The following is an 18730-nucleotide window of genomic DNA, read 5'->3' on the forward strand; positions in this document are numbered from 1 at the left end:
GCAGTTTGAGTCCCTGCTGCTCCACTTCTGATCCGACTCCCCACTAATGTGCTGTCTAGCCCAAGTGCTCAGGCCCCTGTGCCTGTGTGGGAGACCTGGATGAAGCTCTGGGTGCTGGCTTTATCCTAGCCCAGCCCTGGCCATAGTGACCATTTGGGTTATTTTTCTCACATTTAGGGAGTGAAACAGTGAACAGAAAATCTGTCTTGTAGCTTTTTGTAACCCTGCCTTTCAAATACATATGCATATATATGTATGGATACATACATGCATAGATGCAATATAACATACATATTTTAAAATATTGAATATAATCGTAATATTGTGTAAGCAGCAATTGGTATCAAGCAAATACCCTACCCAAGCCTGGGGTATGTTTATGAAATGCCTAGGGTGGTTAAAACTATCTAAGATGTAAACGTACAAAACAAAGCTAAGAGTCTACTATTTAGCACCCCAGAAATATGTCAATAGTCAGTGCTTTGAATTGGTAACTATTTTTCTTTTGAGTCATACACGAGAGGGCTTTAAAAAATTCACAAAATGGAATTAGAAAGGCTTCTGGGGTGCAAAAAATTTTTGATATCTATGTATCCTATGTCTAGGCAGCATTGCCCCCACAAACCTTGTGGAGAACTATGGTCAAGAAGGCATGCTGTATTTCAGGTAGAAACCTGACTTGCTTATTCATTTAATATCTGGTGAGGCAGGAGACAGGTAGGGTCTTGGAAAGACAGCAAGAAAAAGGAACATTTTTTAAAATGTTTTAAAAAAAATCAACTGAACCTGTTTGTTGAACTTGATTAAATTGCTTGTTTTACCAGCTTAAAAATGCCAGTGCAGAGGGCCCGGCGGTGTGACATAGTGGCTAAAGTCCTTGCCTTGAATGCACTGGGATCCTATATGGGCACTGGTTCTAATCCCAGCAGCCCCGCTTCCCATCCAGCTCCCTGCTTGTGGCCTGGAAAGGCAGTCAAGGACGGCCCAAAGCCTTGGGATCTGCACCCGTGTGGGAGACCTGGAGGAAGTTCCTGGCTCCTGGCGTCGGATCGGCTCAGCTCTGGCTGTTGCGGTAACCTGGGGAGTGAATCATCGGACAGAAGATCTTCCTCTCTGTCTCTCCTCCTCTCTGTATATCGGACTTTGCAATAAATCTTAAAAAAAAAAAAAGTGCCAGTGCAGAAAGCAGACAGCAGCCCGGATAGGCCAGAAAGCCCTAACAGCTAAGCCAGGGCAGTAGACAACTGGATATAACCTTGCAAAGTGCATAATGACAGCACCATGGCATGAACGGAGGTCTAAGAACGGCCCAGGAAAGGCAGCAGCCCTCCACTCAGGCCCATAGCTTTCAACCCAAGACACCCAGCTGGAGGCCTCCTGGCACCATCCTCTTTGCCCCCAAAGCTTCTGGCAGAGTTTCTCTAAAAATGACTTACTGCCCCTTACTCACCAATTTGAACCCCCACCAAGGAGGCTCTGGAGCAACACTCTAACTCCGAGTTCCGCCTTTCCCACTCCCCACCTGCCCTGAATGGTGTACTTTGCTCCTGGGAGGGGACCTAGGCTGCCCGTGCTTGCTGGCTGTATGGCTGCGCCAGTGTCTTGTCTGTGCTTCCAAATCCCTGTTCTTCATGCCTAAACTTCCCAAGCATCACAGGGGATGAGAACCTGCCTGCGTTCAGTGCCCTAGGACTTTATGACATGGGTAGACAGGGACCAGGGGCACTGAACGCTGTGCTGGGTGACTGAGCTTTCAGCCAAATCAACAAACCAACAGCCCCTTAGTTACATCTCTTTCTCTCTGCCAGGAACCAATACAAAAAAGTTGGCTTCCAATGCCTTATTTTCATCTCTCTCAATTAATCAGGGAACATTCCCTCATTAAAAAAAAAAAAAGAAAGAAAGAAAGAAAGCATTTCAAACCCCATAGGCACCATCTCTGCCCCTCTGGACTGCTGCGAACGTTTGTCTATCACTGAATAATCTTACCTTCCTGCTCATCCTCCTCTGCTCAGATGGCTCATTCTTCATGACCAGGAGACAAGGAACAAACTCAATGGAACAAAAGAGTTGGCATTCAAAAGAGCTACAGCATTTCTACAAATTGAGCAAACAGGAAGACCTGTGACAACCTGACAAAGACAGGTTCAAGGTCCTTCAAGATCTCAAGAGACCCATGATTGGCCACTCACCCTTGCTATCTGCCAGCCAGAGACCAGCTGCATCCCTTGCCAAGCATACAAGCCCAAACACCTGGCCACAGGTGGCCACCATCATTTGGTCTTCCTTGTGTTTGCCTCAGTGTATACTGGGCAATGTTTTCAGGAGAAGTAATGTTCTCTGCTCAGGGAAGAGGTACGGAACAGAGAAGTTTATTTTACACTATCTGTCCGAGAAAAACAATCGCCATAAACCAGTGCAAAATGTGCAACAGAATCAATAAGTGTGTCTTAGCTCTGAGAGCCCAAACTGGTGACTTCTCTCCCATTCCCTTGGCCGGGCAGGTACCCCCTGCCTTGGCTAATGCTGGCCTTGGTTTGTACCCCAGACAGAAACACCCAACCCATGTGTAGCAGGTTATTTTTTTACAATTCATACCGGAATGTGTACAAGGGATGGGGTCAGGGGGGAACCATACCGAATGAATGATAAGCCATCAGTGCTAAACGTAACTATGAGGCTGCATGGGGCAAGAGTCCACAGTTCTCAATAAATATAGGTGTAACAAGCATGGGTGTATCTCAACGTGGTGGAATTGATCATCTGCATCATAAATCGGCATCATACAAAATCTAGCAGGGCCGTTGAACAGTGGTTGGTAAAAAGGAAAAGAAAAAAAACAAAACCGCTCACAATAACTTATGGCCTTGAGCGAGTCTGCGTTGAACACATTCTGTGGTTCCAAAGGTGTCAGTTCTCTGTTCTCTCCTTCCCAGAGGCCATGTCTCCAGGAGGGGAGGGTACAGTGGGGCCAGAGTGGCAGCAGTGTCCCCTTGTGGCCCCCTCCTCCATGACAAAAGACGTTTGCCCAAGAGCCAGTCGTCAGGGTCCAGTGTACTCGGTATCAAGTGGCAGATTGGGACTTGTTGACAACATCTGTGCAAAAATGCGCTTCTCTCCATTTTCCAAGAAACCAGTGTCTGGACCTCCTGCGTGAAAGGCAGGGGAGGCTACTCCCCGTGGTCCCCCCGCCCCTCCCACACACCAAGCAACAAGAGCACACCTCGGGGACACATACGCGTTGGGAAAGCTTCTGTCATTGACTGCCTGGCACCTTGCGCAGGGACAGCCTGAAACTTGTCACAGGCCTCAGGCAGGCTAGAACTATTGCTTAGAGAAACTAGAGAGAACCTAGTGAGAAAGCGATGGGGAGATGGACAAGGGGGAGAGGGGCACCATCTTCTTCCATCACTCTCTAGGGAATGTGCCATTCCTCCCCCTCCCCCTCCCCCGCCACTTCCCAAGGCTCCAGCCCGGTGTCCGTCAGTGGGCAGCAACAGTCAATGCACTCCTTCCCTGTGGCCTCATCCTGTGCCTCTCCCACTAAGCACTCCCACCAGGGATGGTGGTGCCCCCTCAGGGCATTGATAATCCCAAGCCCAGGGAAAGGAAGAGGGGAGCGTTCTCCCCTAGTGACATAACCCCTACACCCAGTCACCAAGTAATCAGCCTAAAATATAATCCTAACACTCCCGCTCTATTGCTTCAATAGTCTCCCCACATAAATTAGGTTCATCTTCTGGCAAATAACTTAAGAAAAAGAGGAGAGACTGTTAAGAAGTTGTGCCTGGCTTGGGCCAGTTAGCAGCCAGTTCTGTTTTGTTTTGTTTTGTTTTTCCTAGAATCTCAGTCACGGTTCAGAAACGGAGCTTAAAAATTCACGTGGGGACTGAGCGTCTTCACACGGAGAAGAGGGGTTGATGGGGGAGGTAGGACCTAAGAAGATTGGGGGAGCTGCCTCCCCGAGGTGGTGGTGGCAGGGAGGGCGGAAAGAGCTTGGACCACCAGGACGAGAGAGGAGGCTGCCTGCAGACAGCTCGGGAGACAGACGCCACAGCCCTGCGGAGAGGGGGGCCTATGTGACTTGGGATGTGGCTGGGTCTCATATTGCACGGAAAAGAAGGAACAGCCTGGTGTGGGCGGCCTGGCGGTCAGTGGTCGCCACACATGGGCAAGTTCACAAAGGTGAACACGTTGAACTCCGTCATAATGGAGAAACACAGGAACACACCATACAGGAAGAGGCACCCGCAGCCCAGCTTCTTGTCCAGCTGCCACTTGTTCAGGTGGACGCCGAACACCTGCAAACACAGAGAAGGCCTCCATGGGTACTGGGAGGGGGGTTGCAGTGGCCACAGGGCCTTGGGGTGGCCCAGGGGAAGAGCTGATCCTGGTGGGTGCTAAGCAGGTGCAGGTGGTCCTGTGGGAGGCAGCACCATGGGCATGAAGACCAGAAGAAAGTCTAGGGTTCAACCCCCATGTGGACAGCACCTATGCCATGGTGGTTTCTCCTGGTGGGGTCCTCCCCACGGAGGAGGCCCTAATGGACCCTGGCTCTCACCTGAAGATGTCATGCCCTGCCACTCCTCCAAATTTTTCCACTCTCTTCCCGAGACTCTGCCTGGGAATGATGGGGTGGTCCCCCTTGCCCTGCCCTGTGGCTTCCAAACCAAGTTGCTTTTCTCTCTCTAAAAACAGTGCACAGTCTCACAGTGCAGAGTCTCACAGTCTCTGATGGCTGCTCTCTGTCCAGCCTGTTAGCAGCTAGCCATGTGAGCCTGGTCATATCCCAATGGGCACAGCACAACTCACTTTGCTCTTCAAGCTGCTACTGCATCCTTCTGCACTGAACCCGTTCCCGTTTCACACAGCTCCCGCCGCTCCCTACGCCCAGCTTCTCTCTTATTGTCCAAGTCCCACTACCCATGGCCAAGTCCAAGTGTGAGCAAGTTCCCAAGTCTCATACACCCCATCACCCTAACCTTGCGTCACTCCACTGGCATGCAGGGATGCTTTTATCTTTCCTATCTTGTAAAAAAAAAAAAGGAGGAAAACAATGTTTTTCTGGATTTCCATTTCTTTGAGCCCTTTATAGTCAAAGAACTTGAAAGCTATAAATAGCAGTCTCCAATCTCTCATCAATTATCTATTATCTGTTAGTTCATTTCCATTTAGGCTTCTGGCTTCAATCACAAACAAAGCACCATGGTTAAGAGCTCCATGACTGCATTTCCGGTACTGATGACCAACAGTCAGAACTCGTCTCCCTGGACACGACTGTGGCTTCCTCCAGGCTGCCATACCTTCCTGCTGTGTCTCTGTATCTTCAGAAACTTTATCCTTCCCTCTCTGACCTCTAAGTGCTGGAGTACACCAAGACTCAGGTGTCGAACTTTTTGTTTGTTTCCCTGTCCACACTCTGTTGGTGACATCACCCAATTCAGAACTTTAAATAACCTGTATGGTTGGCATCATGGTGTAGGACGTTAAGCTTCCACCTGTGGTGCTGGCATCCTATAAAGGTGCCAATTGAAGTCCTGGTTGCTCTACTTCCAATCCAGGTCCCTGCCAATGCACCTGGGAGAACAGTGGAGGATAGGCCAAGTGTTTGGGCCCCCGTACCCACGTGGGAAACCCAGAAGAAGCTCCTGGCTTCAGAGAGTGGTCCAGCTCAGGCCATTGTGACCATTTGGGAAGTGAACCAGTGCATGCAAGATTTCTGTCTCGTCTTCTCTCTAACTCTGCCGTTCAAATAAAAATAAATACATCTTTCAAAAAAGTAGCTACCTAAACCCTGGCAGCTTGACTTCTTTGCCTGAACCCAGACTCATGTTTACAACGCTTTCATGGTTCCCTTGGAAGTCTCCTCTTGGAACTCGGATAGGCGATGCAAACTTCAGATTCTCAAAACTGCTTTCCTTCCCCAGACCATCCCCTCTGTGACCAGCAGCTGCAGGTGGACAATGCATCCAGCAGCTGGCCTGGTCTCCTGCTACTCCTAGGCTGATGGTCCAGTCTGGGTAGAATCACAGTGGCTGGGAGCATTCCCTGGTGGGCCATCAGCTTAGGTGTGAATTCCTTTGGAGTCCATTCCTTCTCTCAGCACCAGATGTACATGGGTATGCTGGGCTGGAAATGTGAGACCACCTCACGGGGGATGGGGCATCGCAAAGAGGAAAATATATGCCAAGCTTCAAGCGCACTGTGGCAAGCATTACTACCCCAAACCTAAACCACGAATGAACGAATCCTAGAGACTTCTGCACAAGGCAGTGTTTGCTTTGGTAAAATTTGTGCAGCTTATTCTCATCTTAAATGACCTCTCTTGCTTCCTGGCTATCCTTCTGAATACCCTTGATCATGAACAACACACCAGGTGAAATTCCACGAATGTCTCCTGGAACAACAAGGAAAACAGGGTCAGGTTCCAGTCTACGAAAGTGATGATTCAACAGCAGTGTGGTATGCTGATGGGGATTTCATGCAGGTCCATGTATGCATTCAAATGAATTTGTTGCCACCAAACACATCTGTTGGTTGGGGAGATTAAATGACATGACTAAGTGTCATGACCAAGAAAGTAGCACAGCATAGATGTTCACTGTCAATGAAATGTATTCACAGTCTCTGGGGTATTGGCTGAGTCCCTGGATTTATGGGGATGGACTAACCTCTAGCAACCGATGAACTGAAATCTACTCCTCTATGACTAATCTTGCAGAACAGTTGGAAGCTCTTCTTTGTTCCTGATAAAACAGTTCAGGTGTGGGGTAACCTTCTGAAAGGAGGGCTGGCTCCAGGGCTATCACCTCCAGCCAGAAGGTGACTGTGATTGTTTCCCAGCACCAGCTGCTGTCCAAGGAACTAGATGTGGAAACTCGCCAATGGGTAAGAGCTGCAAACCTACCGTGACAAAGACAGAGGCCAGGAGCAGGCCCACAGAGTAGATCAGCCCCCTGCTATTCAGTCGAATCTGCAAGAAAGAGTGAAAAAGAATGAGGCTTCAGAGCAGGTGTGGCTTAGTGCAAGGTGCTCAAGCAACTGTGTAGTGCACATTCCAAACCTCTACTCCACAATGGAAAAGCAAGGCAGCCCGGGCAGCCACTCCCTGCTGCTTCTGGATGTGTGCTTTCCTAGCAACCCAGGCTGCGCTCTCGTCCTGCCCACTCTCAGGCCACTTTCATCCCTCGCTTCAACAGGCCTGCCCCAGCTGGACTGTCCCATGGCCAACATGCTGCACGCTGCTTTTAAGTTTTTTTAAACTGATATATGTGTATATATGTCTGTGGGATACAGTGCAAAATTATTTTTATTTTTATTTAAAGATTTATTTATTTTTATTACAAAGTCAGATGTACAGAGAAGAGGAAAGACAGAGAAGAAGATCTTCCATCCGATGATTTACTCCCCAAGTGACCGCAATGGCCGGTGCTGCACCAATCTGACACCAGGAGCCAGGAACTTCTTCCGGGTCTCCCACACAGGTGCAGGATCCCAAAGCATTGGGCCATTCTTGACTGCTTTTCCAGGAAACAAGCAGGGAGCTGGATGGGTAGTGGAGCTGCTGGGATTAGAACCGGTGCCCATATGGGCTTCTGGTGCATTCAAGGTGAGGACTTTAGCCACTAGGCCATGCCACTGGGCCCGCAAAATTATTTTTAAAGATTTAATTTTGATAGAAAATTCAGATATACAAAAAGGAGGAGAGACAGAGAGGAAGATCTGTCCATTGATTCACTCTCCAAGCAACTACAATGGGTGGAGCTGTGCCAATCTGAAGCTAGGAGCCAGAAGCCTCTTCTGGGTCTCTCATGCGGGTACAGGGTTTCAAGGCTTTGGGCCATCCTTGACTGCTTTTCCAGGTCACAAGCAGGGAGCTGGCTGAGAAGTGGAGCAGCTGGGACATGAAGCGGTGCCCCATATGGGATCCTAGTGCAAGGCGAGGACTTGAACCACTAGGCTACCATGTCAGGCCCTAAATTTCATCTTCTACTTATAGGATATCGATACTTTCAGCTTCTACAAATGAGAACATCCAGTAGTTGTCCTCTTATGCCTGCCTTGCTTTACTTGGTATGATCCCTCCAGTTCCATCCATATTGCTAGAAATGACAGGAATTCATTCTTGGTCTTTTTTTAATTTTAATATTTTACGATACAGTTCCTTAGGCTCAGGGATTTCCGCTTCCACTATCTCCTACCCTCCCCTCACTATTCCCCTATAACAACTGCATAGTCCTTCAACAATAGTCACAAGTCCATTATTATCCTATTTAAGTGTATCATGACATAATAGGTATAGACAATGATAGAAACTCCAGCATCCAATTGTCCAGATACATTGAACTTTTTTTTTTAAAGATTTGCTTTGAAAAGCAGATTTATATAGAAAGAAGGAGAGACAGAAGAGAGAGATATCTTCCAACTGCTGGTTCATTGCCCAAATGGCCACAATGGCTGCAGTTGGGTCAGTCCAAAGCAGGAGGAACCTGGGGCATTTTCCAGGTCTCCCACATGGGTGTGGGGTTCCAAGCACGTGGGCCACCTTCTGCTGCTTTCCCAGGCATCTCAGCAGGGCACGGAATTGAAAGCAGGAGCAGCCAAGGACCCAGCATGATGGCTCAGTGGCTAAAGACCTCACCTTTAACGCACCGGGATCCCACATGGCCGCTGGTTCTAATCCTGGCAGCTCCACTACCCATCCAGCTCCCTGCTTGTGGCCTGGGAAAGCAGTCAAGGATGGCCCAAAGCCTTGGGACCCTGCACCTGTGTGGGAGACCTGAAGGAGGTTCCTGGCTCCTGGCGTCGGATCAACGCAGCACCGGCCATTGAAGTCACTTGGGGAGTGAATCATTGGACGGAAGATCTTCCTCTCTGTCTCTCCTCCTCTCTGTACATCTGATTTTGCAATAAAAATAGAATAAATCTTAAAAAAAAAAAGAAACCAAGAGTCAAGCGTGAACCAAGGTTCAAGCAGTTTCTTTGACCAAGTGTTTTCCAAATGAATCCAGGCTGACCAAGCTTCTGGACTTGGTCTTCCAGCACACTCACACACCGTCTTGGAGAACAGGGCTGCTGCTACCCTCAATGGCTCCAAAGACACAAAGACAAAGGCAATGAACTCTTGTAGATTTTCTGAGTGTTTTCAAATTTCTCACCTTATTGTCCGCAGACCTCTCTAGTTAAGGTATTAAGAGCTCATGACATATGCCCAGTGGGGTCTTTTTGTTTTTTTACTGTTCCTTAGAGACCTGGGGAAATCCCCCTGTATTTTCAGAGGTTTAATTTTAGCAACCCCTGGAGACAGGTGCTTAATTCTCTCAAATAATCTATCTACCTGCTTCCCTATGCTCTAAACAATCATCTCTAGATTTCTTAGAATGCCAGCTACAATGTAAATATTGATTGTAAATGAGGATTGTTACCCTGTATTGCTTAGGGAAATACAAGCAGAAAACAAAATGTAACAGTACACTTGTGACTAATTTTTTTTTCTCTGAACATTCCCCATCCTCAGCTGGTAGGCCTTGTAGCTTCAGAGGGCCAGCTTTATCTGTTCCTGGCTGGCTGGCTGGCTGGCTCTTACCCCTCTGCTTGAACACTCCAGTCAGGAATTAGGGTTCCTCTACTTGTCTGCTGATCCAGCATGCACCCTTTTCCAGCCCCTGGAGACTATGGGATGCATGTTTCAGGGCAGAGGCTGGCAGAGCATGACCTACACGCCAAATCTCATCCATTGTCTGGTTTCAACTTAGTTTTTTTTTTTTTTTTTTTAAGATTTATTTTTACTGGAAAGACAGATTTGCAGAGAGGAGAAACAGAAATATCTTCATCCATTGGTTCACTCTCTAAATGGCTGCAATGGTCAGAGCTGAGCTGATCTGAAGCCAGGAGCCAGGAGCCAGGAGCCAGGAGCCTTTTCTGGGTTTCCCATGTGACTGTAGGGTCCCAAGGCTTTGGGCCATTCTTTGCTGCTGCCCCAGGCCTTTAAGTAGGAAGCTGGGTGAGAAATGGAGCAGCTGGGATGAACTGGCATCCAAGTGGGATGCTGGTATTTCTAGGCAGAAGATTAGCCAGTTGAGCCAATACGTGAACCCCTCACATTTTAACTTTATCAGACTTCAACACCTGGTGCTGGCATCCCTTTTGGGTACTGGCTCATATCCCTGATGTTCCACTTCGAACCCAGATCCCACTTCAAGGTTGGGGAAAGCAGTAGAAGATGACTCAAGTCCTTGGGACCCTGCTCCCCTATGGGAGACCCAGAGGAAGTTCCTGGCTCCTGGCTTTGGATCACCTTGGCTCCGGTTATTGCAACTGTTTGGGGAGTGAACCAGTTGATGAAAGAGCTTTTTCTCTCTCTCCTTCTTTATCTGTCTTTCAAACAAAAACAAGTTTTAAAACTAAGAAATGATTTATTTGCTTGAAAGGCAAAGTTACATGTTTATTACCAAATGTCTGTGATAGCCAGGGCTGGTCCAGGCCAAAGCCAGGACGGTGCAGGGGTCCAAGCAGTTGGGCCGTTTCCCCCTGCTTGCTCAGGTGTGGTAGCAGGGAGCTGGATTGGAAGTGGAGAAGTGAGGACTTGAACCGGCATCTGTAAGGGATGCTGGCGTTGCAGGAGGAGGCTTAACTTACTGTGCCATAATGCCAGCTCCACAAAGCCGTTCTAAATGTGGTTTACATGAAAGTCACTTTGTACAGGCCAGTGTGTACTACACAAAGAGAGGCTGGAAGCAGAGTCACCTAAGTGTCCTTTGCTGGTACTGTTCCAGAAGCCTTGCCCTTGGCAACACTGCCTATTTCCTTTCCCTACTTTGTTTTCTTATGAGCATGTTTAATTTTTTTAATGCAGTACATTATTACAAAAGTTTCCAAGCATCAAAGTTGAAAGAATGCCACTGTCTCGTTTTTCAATTAACTTCAAAATAAGCAGTAGACGCCACCAGAACACTTCCACCTCAACACCTCTGCCTGCATCTCATTAAGCAGGGTTCAGCTCTGGTTCATGGTTCTTCTATTTTTAGATGCAATTTTCATAGGGTAAAATTCACAGATCATAACTGTACTGTTTAGTGGGCTCTGAGAACTGCGAACACCTGGGCAGCTCAAACTGCCCCCCACAACCTGGAGCCCCACCTGTGAGGAGTGGTTCAAACACTGTTCTGGAGACTGAGACCCTGCCACCCTGGAGGTGCCACTTCCTTTTCACAGCTCATGAAATTCACACCGTTCTAGTTGTCCACCAATCAGATGTAACTTCCTGGCATACTACCTAAGAATCCCACATCTCCCCCCATCCCACCACCCCTTCCCCAATCCCCACCCACTTACCAATCACCCTCAGGCAATCAACTGTGCATCAATACCTTGGGGCCCACCTGCAGCCCTTCCCAACCCCCCTCCCCACGCCTTGTAGGCTCACCTGAGTTGCATAAAGGGGGTCCCCACGTGTGTCCCCGCCCTTTCTCTCTTCCTCTTTGCTCACCCACCAACCCCAATCCCATTCTTACCCTGCTGGAATAAAAAAAACCTCCCAAAGTACCTTGTCACATCTGGTGTTTTCGGCTTAAGGTAAAAAGGACTTGGCTGTGGGAATTAGCTGTGTGTAAGAACTTTAAGAACTGTTACTGCATTTAAAACCTAACACCACCTTTTAAAGATATTTAATTTATTTGAGAATCAGAGATACAGAGCAAGAGGGGGAGGCAGAGAGAAAATCTTCCATCCACTGATTCTGTCTCCAGATGGCCACAATATCTGGAACTAGTCCAGGCTGAAGCCAGGAGCCAGGCGCTTCATCCAAGTCTCCTCTATGGGGATAGGAGTCCAAACACTTGGGCCATTAGCAGGGAGTGGATCTGGAGAGAAGCAGCTGGGATACTATCTGGTTGCTGCTGTTGGAATTGGAGTCTTTGCCGGCTATGCCATAACCACACCCTGACACAGAGCACTTCAATCGCCCCTCAAATTCTCTCATGGTCTCTGTGCCTGACTCATCAGTCAGTCATGACTGTTTCCTTGGGTTGGTTCAACCTGTAGAACTTTCCATGAACAACCCCCTGCAATGCTGACATCCTATGAGTCCAGACTGCTCCACTTCCCATCCAGCACCCTGCTGATGCACCTGGGAAGGTGGTGGAAGTTGACCCAAGTGCTTGGGCCTCTGCACCCATGTGGGAGCACTGGGGAGACTTAAAATGTAAAGGTTATGTTTGCCATAAAATCCTCACCAGCACTTACATAGAAAGAGAAAAAAAACTTCTCACGCTGGCCAGCAACATTGCTCCTTTTCGTGTTTGACCTTCCGCTGCTTTCTCGCTTCACTGCTCCCACTGAAGCAGAGAGCTACTCATCTCCACTGTGTAGTAGGGTTGCTACGTCCACACACTGCCCTTATCCTCATCAGAGCAAAGCTAGTTTCCTGCCTCCTACCTACCTGTGGGCTGGCTCAGGGATATGTTTTAGCCATATGGAGGTTAGTGGATCTGAAACAAAAACAAGCTTGAAATGCGTTTGCATCAATGGGCAAGGAATCTTGTGCTCCTGTCCATGGTGAGGAGAATGTGTCTCAGGAAGCCACTAGTCCACAGTGGATGACGGATGCAGAGAATAGACCCATCTGAAGTTGGAGCCAAACTTAGATCAGCTAAGTGCTGGTTACTTGGCAGGTGCAGGAAAGGAAAATAAATGCAATTGGATGTATGCAACTGATCTTTTTGTGGTTGCTGTTTATTTTTGTTACAAAGCATTATGGCAGCAATAGCCAAGTGACACAATTACCTCCAGGCCAAGACACATTATTTTCTCTCTTGTGCGAAGGCCTCCCAGCTTGTCTTACTATCATTGGCCTCATCTAGTTCCAACTTTTTCTCATGTAGTGGCCATAATCTTTTTATTAATATTGCTATTATTTCTAAAGAGTCACAGAGAAAGAGAAGAGACAGAGCTCTTCCATCCACTGTTCACTACCTCAAATTGCTGCAATGGCCGTGGCTGACCCAGGCTGAGGCAAGGAGCCAGAACCAAGAGCTTCACTCAGGCCTGCTATAATGGGTGCAGGGGTCTAAGGAATTGAGCCATCGTCTGCTCCTTTCCCAGGAGCAAAAGGAAGCTAGATCAGAAGTGGAGCAGCCAAGGCTCTAACCTGCACCTGTAGGAGAGGCAGGCTTTCCAGGCACAAGTTAGGCTGTTGGAGTCACAACCCCAGCCCCTAGCATCTGCTTTTCATGAGGCACGAGTGATGACATCTCTCCCTAAGCCTTCATGCTTTTATTTCTGCCACCTGCTGGACTACTCCTCACCCTTCACAGCCCACCCTTCAGCCACAGGGACCCCTAGCCTATTATGCTTCCCACATCTGGGTATTGTAAAACCTGTACTGTCATCTCATTGCTCATCCTTCTCCACCTGTTTTCTCCAATCATCTCGGACTCTCGCTGCTTCATAGCACCCCGAGTCCTCCATCCCCGCCTCCTCCTGCCGCACACAGGCCATGGAGAGCTTGCACTGCACTTGGCTTTTCTTATGCAACTCTCTCCTTCCATAGACTGCATTCCAGGAGCCTAGGACTGTAGCAGCTCCACTAGTAGCTGGCTCTGAACACAGTAACTGTTCCTCTAAGCCTTCATTAAAGAAACGATAGGGGTGGGTGTTTGGCCTAGTGGTTAAGATGCTGGTTGAGATACTCAATTTTGGGATGGGCACAGATGTGCCCTGGGTTAAGCTACCACTCAGGACATCTGCATCTCACATCAGAGTCCCTAGGCTCCTTGGCTTCTGATTCGGCTTCCTGCTAAGGCACTGGAGAGCCAGAAGATGATTCAACCACATGCAGACATGCCACCCACATGGGAGACTCAGATGGAGTTCCAGGATCTTGGCTTTTGCTTGGTTCTATTGTGGCCATTTGGGGAGTGAACCAGTGGCTGCAAGTCCTACCTGCCCCCATTCCCATCACTCTTTCACATAAATGCATAAAATCTCTTAAAAAAAGACTCCCATGCCTGAGCAGAGTGCTTGGGTTGGGCTACTGGCTTTCTCCTGAGCCTAGCTTCCTGCTAACGCACACCCTGGGAAGCAGCAGGTGATGGTTCAAGCAGCTGGGCCCCTGTCACCCACATGGAGACCTGGGTTGAGTTTCCTGATTCTGCTTTCAGCCTGGCCTGCTCACCATTGTGGTCACATAGGGAGTGAATAGGAGCTGTCAGTCTTGTCTTTCCCACAACCTCCAGCATCACCTCCCTGCTTCCTAGATAAATACATACAGATCAGACAGAAGCGAATGAGCTACGCAGAAGGCTCCTTTCCAGCCACCTATTGTGTTTGGCTGTATAGGTTCTGAGTTGGGTGTTCCTGTGCAGACCTGCCTGGTCCCACTGCTGCTTCTCACACCTGGCCGTTCACACCCTCATGCCTGGTTCCATGCCTGCCTGGCAGCCTTTTAAGTTCCACTAAAGACAACAGAATAGACGTTCATCTCCCTAATGGGATGAGAAGCGATCATTTTCCAAATTTTGACTTTTGGAAATATTTCTTATTTTGGGCAATTAGGTAGGTGTCTGGCTGGCTTCTGGGCAAGCTAACAAAGTGCTAAGAAATGTCAAAATCTGTAAAACCACATCCACTCCTCACTGGTAGACGTTTGACCCTAACATCGGGCCTGGAACAGCTGTGGGGATGGCAATCACCCGCCACCGATGACTTGGATATCCCATTCTAGACGAGATGGAAAGACTGCTCATAGCTGTTGGCAGGTCTCCCCAGAGGCTGGGTGAAGCCATCAAACCCACACAGGCTGCACAGCTCTTAAGTTAGGGACACAGGACAGGGGGCTGCCACCATGCCAAACAGAGGGAGGGTCCTGCAGGTCTGTTCAGAAATAAAGCCACCATCCTGGAAAGACTGGGAGTGGAGGGATGGGGGCGGGGAGTGAGGGGATGAGGGTGGGACGAGGGCAAGCAGAAGGCTGGCAGGTGCTCAGCCCTAAGCTTCCTTTGCCATATGCCAGGGGCCATCTTTCCCCAATGTTTCCTGCCTCCCAGTAGGAGCCTCATGGTGCAGTCCTCCGAGGTGGCCACTAGGTCACAGGAAGGCAGCAGATGGAAGCCAGGGAGGGACTGAGATGGAACATGGGGACACACTTCACACGAGGGACCAAGGTGGCAGCTGCAACTCTCAGGCAGAACCCACTGCAGAAACAGTGCTTCACCCCTGGAGCAGGATGGCCAGGATGGAAGCCCGCTTCCTGAATCAGAGCACCAGCTCTTGTCCCCCTTCCCAGCTCCACCTCCTTCCAAAAATTTGGAAGAAGTCATTCCTGAGTCTTAATAAGCAGACCCTACCTTAGCAAAGATTACAGGAGTTGTCCAGGTTAAGCCCCCACCTGCAATGGTGGCATCCTCTATGGGAACTCTGACTGGAGTCCTGGCTGCTCTGCTTCCGATCCATCTCCATCACTATGCCTGAGAAAGTAGTCCAAGATGGCCCAAGTACTTTTGCTGCTATCCATGTGGAAGATTGGATGGGATTTCAGGATTCTGGTTTTGGTCTGGCACCGTGCTGGCTGTTACAGCCATTTGAGGAGTAAACCAGTGGATGGAAGAGTCTCCCTCATTCTGCCTTTTAGATAAATAAATCTTTTTTTTTTTTAAAGATTTATTCATTTTATTACAGCCAGATATACACAGAGGAGGAGAGACAGAGAGGAAGATCTTCCCTCCGATGATTCACTCCCCAAGTGAGCCGCAACGGGCCGATGCGCGCCGATCCGAAGCCGGGAACCAGGAACGTCTTCCGGCTCTCCCACGTGGATGCAGGGTCCCAAAGCTTTGGGCCGTCCTCAACTGCTTTCCCAGGCCACAAGCAGGGAGCTGGATGGGAAGTGGAGCTGCCGGGATTAGAACCGGCGCCCATATGGGATCCCGGGGCATTCAAGGCGAGGACTTTTAGCCGCTAGGCCACGCCACCAGGCCCTAGATAAGTAAATCTTTAAAACCAGGGATGAATGGAGTCTGAAATTCTACTAGGACTGTGTCACTCTTTAATTTTAAATTTATTTTTATTTTAAGACATATTTTACACAGAGAGGAGAGACAGAGGAAGAAGTATTTCATCTGCTGGTTTGTTTCCCAAATGACTATAATATCCCGCTAGATCAGGCTGAAGCCAGGAGCTAAAAACTCCACCATGGTCTCCTATTGGGGTGGGAGGGGCCTAAGCACTTGGGTCATCTGCTGCTGCTTTCTCAGGCATGTTGGCAAGGAGCTGGATTTAAAGTGGAGCAGCTGGTACTTGAACTGGCACCCATATGGGATGCCTGCACCACAGGCACAGGCTTAGCCTACTACACCACAGTGCCACTCTCAATACTTTTTACATTTAACGTTATTTATCAAAGAGGTATAAAGTCTATACAATGAAAGTTTTCCAGGAAACCAGAGTTGGTTTCTTTCTTTATTTGAAGGAGAGAAAGAGAGGTCTTCTATATACTGGTTCACTGGGTGAGGCTGGGCCATATGAAAGCCAGGAGCCAGGAACTCCAACTGGGTCCATCCCCTCAGTGGCAGATGTCCAAGCACTTAGAAACATTTCCATTACTTCTCTAGGTACATTAACAAGCTGCTGGATTGGAAATGGAGCAGCCTGGACTTGAACCAGATCTCGACATGGGATGTTGGGGTCACAGGTGGCAGCTTAGTTCACCATACTTCAATACCAGCCTCTAGACTTTCAATGACTCAGGATCACCACCATGAGCACAAATCCTCTCATTGAGCTGAATCAGAGCAAGGTTCTCAGGAACTACTGATGTGCAATGGGGTTGCTTGCCTCTACAAATGAGGAAATAAGATGTGTTTGTTCTCTTCTTACACAAATCAAACATCCTGTTGCAGATGACACTCAGAGTGATGTGGATGGCAGATACCAAGCTGACAAAGCTTTACATTCTGATTCCAGTAGCAGAGAGGTGATGGGAAAGAATGATGCACAAAACGGGATAGCAAATGGGCCAGGAGATCAAGGATAAGAGGTTGTGTGTGGTGTGAGGCTGCGTTTGGGTGGTCACATGGGCAGGTCCAGGGTGTGCTGTTCATGGGGATCCTTCCCACAAGCAGAGACAAGAATCTAGCTGAGCAAAACGCATGAGCAACAGCCCTTTAAAGCGCAACCACTAGGCTCTAAGGTTGATTTGCGAGCCTGTTGCTCCTGATGAATCTCACCTGCCCTGGTTTGCTCCCCAGTTTGTCCATTTACAGTCTAGTCTTCACTCAGTATGAAGTTTTCCAAGCAGGGAAGGTTCCTACTACTTATAAAATAGAAGATTCTAGAATATACAGATTTAACCAACATATAATCATGGCTTCCTCATGGTTCTTACCTTGACAATATCATTGGAAAATATGCTAATTGGAATTTTTACTTGAATTTTTATTTATTAAAACTTAAAAAAATTTATTTGAGAGGGAGGAGATGGAAGGAGAGAGAGAGAGAGAGAGAGAGCAAAAATGAGTGAGACAGAGCTATATACAATTCTTGTGGCTCACTTCCCAAATGTCTGAAACAGATGAGGCTGGTCCAGGCTGAAGTCAGGAGCCAGGAACTCAATCTGGGTTTCTTACAAGTATAGGAGCCATCACCTGCTGCTTTGAGGGCTGGCCAAATACTCTTTCGGGTTTTTAAATTCCAACAATGCTTCTGAAACAATTAGCTATACATACACCAAAGAATACATTTGGATCCCTACCTCACACCATGAAATCTTGCTATCCTTGGGCCCATGAACTGCTTACTGATTCTCGAATTTCTGTGTGCAAAACAAAGATCTACACTGGTTGCACTCTGACACAAAATGCAGAGCCCTCTGGCACAAAGAGGTGATACTGCATATACTTTCTCTCTAGAGTGTTTTGCTCCCTTAGATGCCATGGCTGTAGACTACAATGCAGTGTGACCTGTTTTTTCCTCTGCATCCTCCTGTTTCAAGGATAAAGATCTTCAATTACAGGACGGGACATGGTTTTTGTATAATTTCAGCGGAATAACCAGAGTGACCCAATTACATCATCTTCAGTTGGAAACATAAATTTGGGTGGAACATGTATTAGTGCCTCAAGTTGTGTCTTCATGATGTCACCCTGACCCTAGACGTTGGGACCTGAGAAGATGATATTTTCATGGTTGTGGGAATTATAGACAGCAGAATAACATTTAATTTTCTGTTCTCTGAAGAGTGTTGGGACAATGTCAGAAGGAGAGAAAATAACAGTGGATTACCAGGCAGATGATTTATGACTGACAGCATGCCTATCTGGGTTGGAATTTCAGGCCCAATATCCATGTTCAGTCAGCAAAATGTCAAAGTAGGAAAGAGGCACTGGTTTACTTCTGGAAAGAGTTCTAAGCTCTATATTTAGATGTGTTTGGCTTCACCTTCTGTGATGGTAAGCTCAGTAAAGACGAACACAATGGCTCTAAGGGCAGCGGAGGGATTCTATGCCTTCCTTCTGTGAGTGCACAGCTCCCAGGAGAGCCCACCAGGGCAAGAATGTGCTATTCAGGGATGCATTGGTTTAGGCTATGCAGAATAATTTCTTCCTTTTTTTAAAAATTTGATTTTGAAGTAAAAAAAGGATTTATTTATTCAAAAGGCAGAGTGACAGAGAAAAAGGGAGAGATGGGAGACAGAGAAAGACAGAGAGACAAAGAGAGGGAGTGAGGGAGGGAGGGA

The 18730-nt window shown here is 48.1% G+C and overlaps 1 protein-coding gene across 1 annotated transcript in view; it reads right to left on the minus strand.

Annotated features, from left to right (window-relative positions):
- Positions 1 to 2351: 2351 nt before the first annotated feature.
- Positions 2352 to 18730, minus strand: part of SLC24A3 (solute carrier family 24 member 3) — a 445716-nt gene continuing 429337 nt past the window's right edge. Inside the window, exons 16-17 of the mRNA XM_004585641.3 lie at positions 6908 to 6973; positions 2352 to 4301 (exon numbers count right to left, since the gene is read on the minus strand). Of these exons, the coding sequence (XP_004585698.3) occupies positions 4152 to 4301; positions 6908 to 6973 (216 nt within the window). The 3' untranslated portion in view covers positions 2352 to 4151. The remainder of the gene's footprint in view (positions 4302 to 6907; positions 6974 to 18730) is intronic.

Source organism: Ochotona princeps, chromosome 22, assembly GCF_030435755.1.
Source record: "Ochotona princeps isolate mOchPri1 chromosome 22, mOchPri1.hap1, whole genome shotgun sequence".
Taxonomy (NCBI): Eukaryota; Metazoa; Chordata; class Mammalia; order Lagomorpha; family Ochotonidae; genus Ochotona; species Ochotona princeps.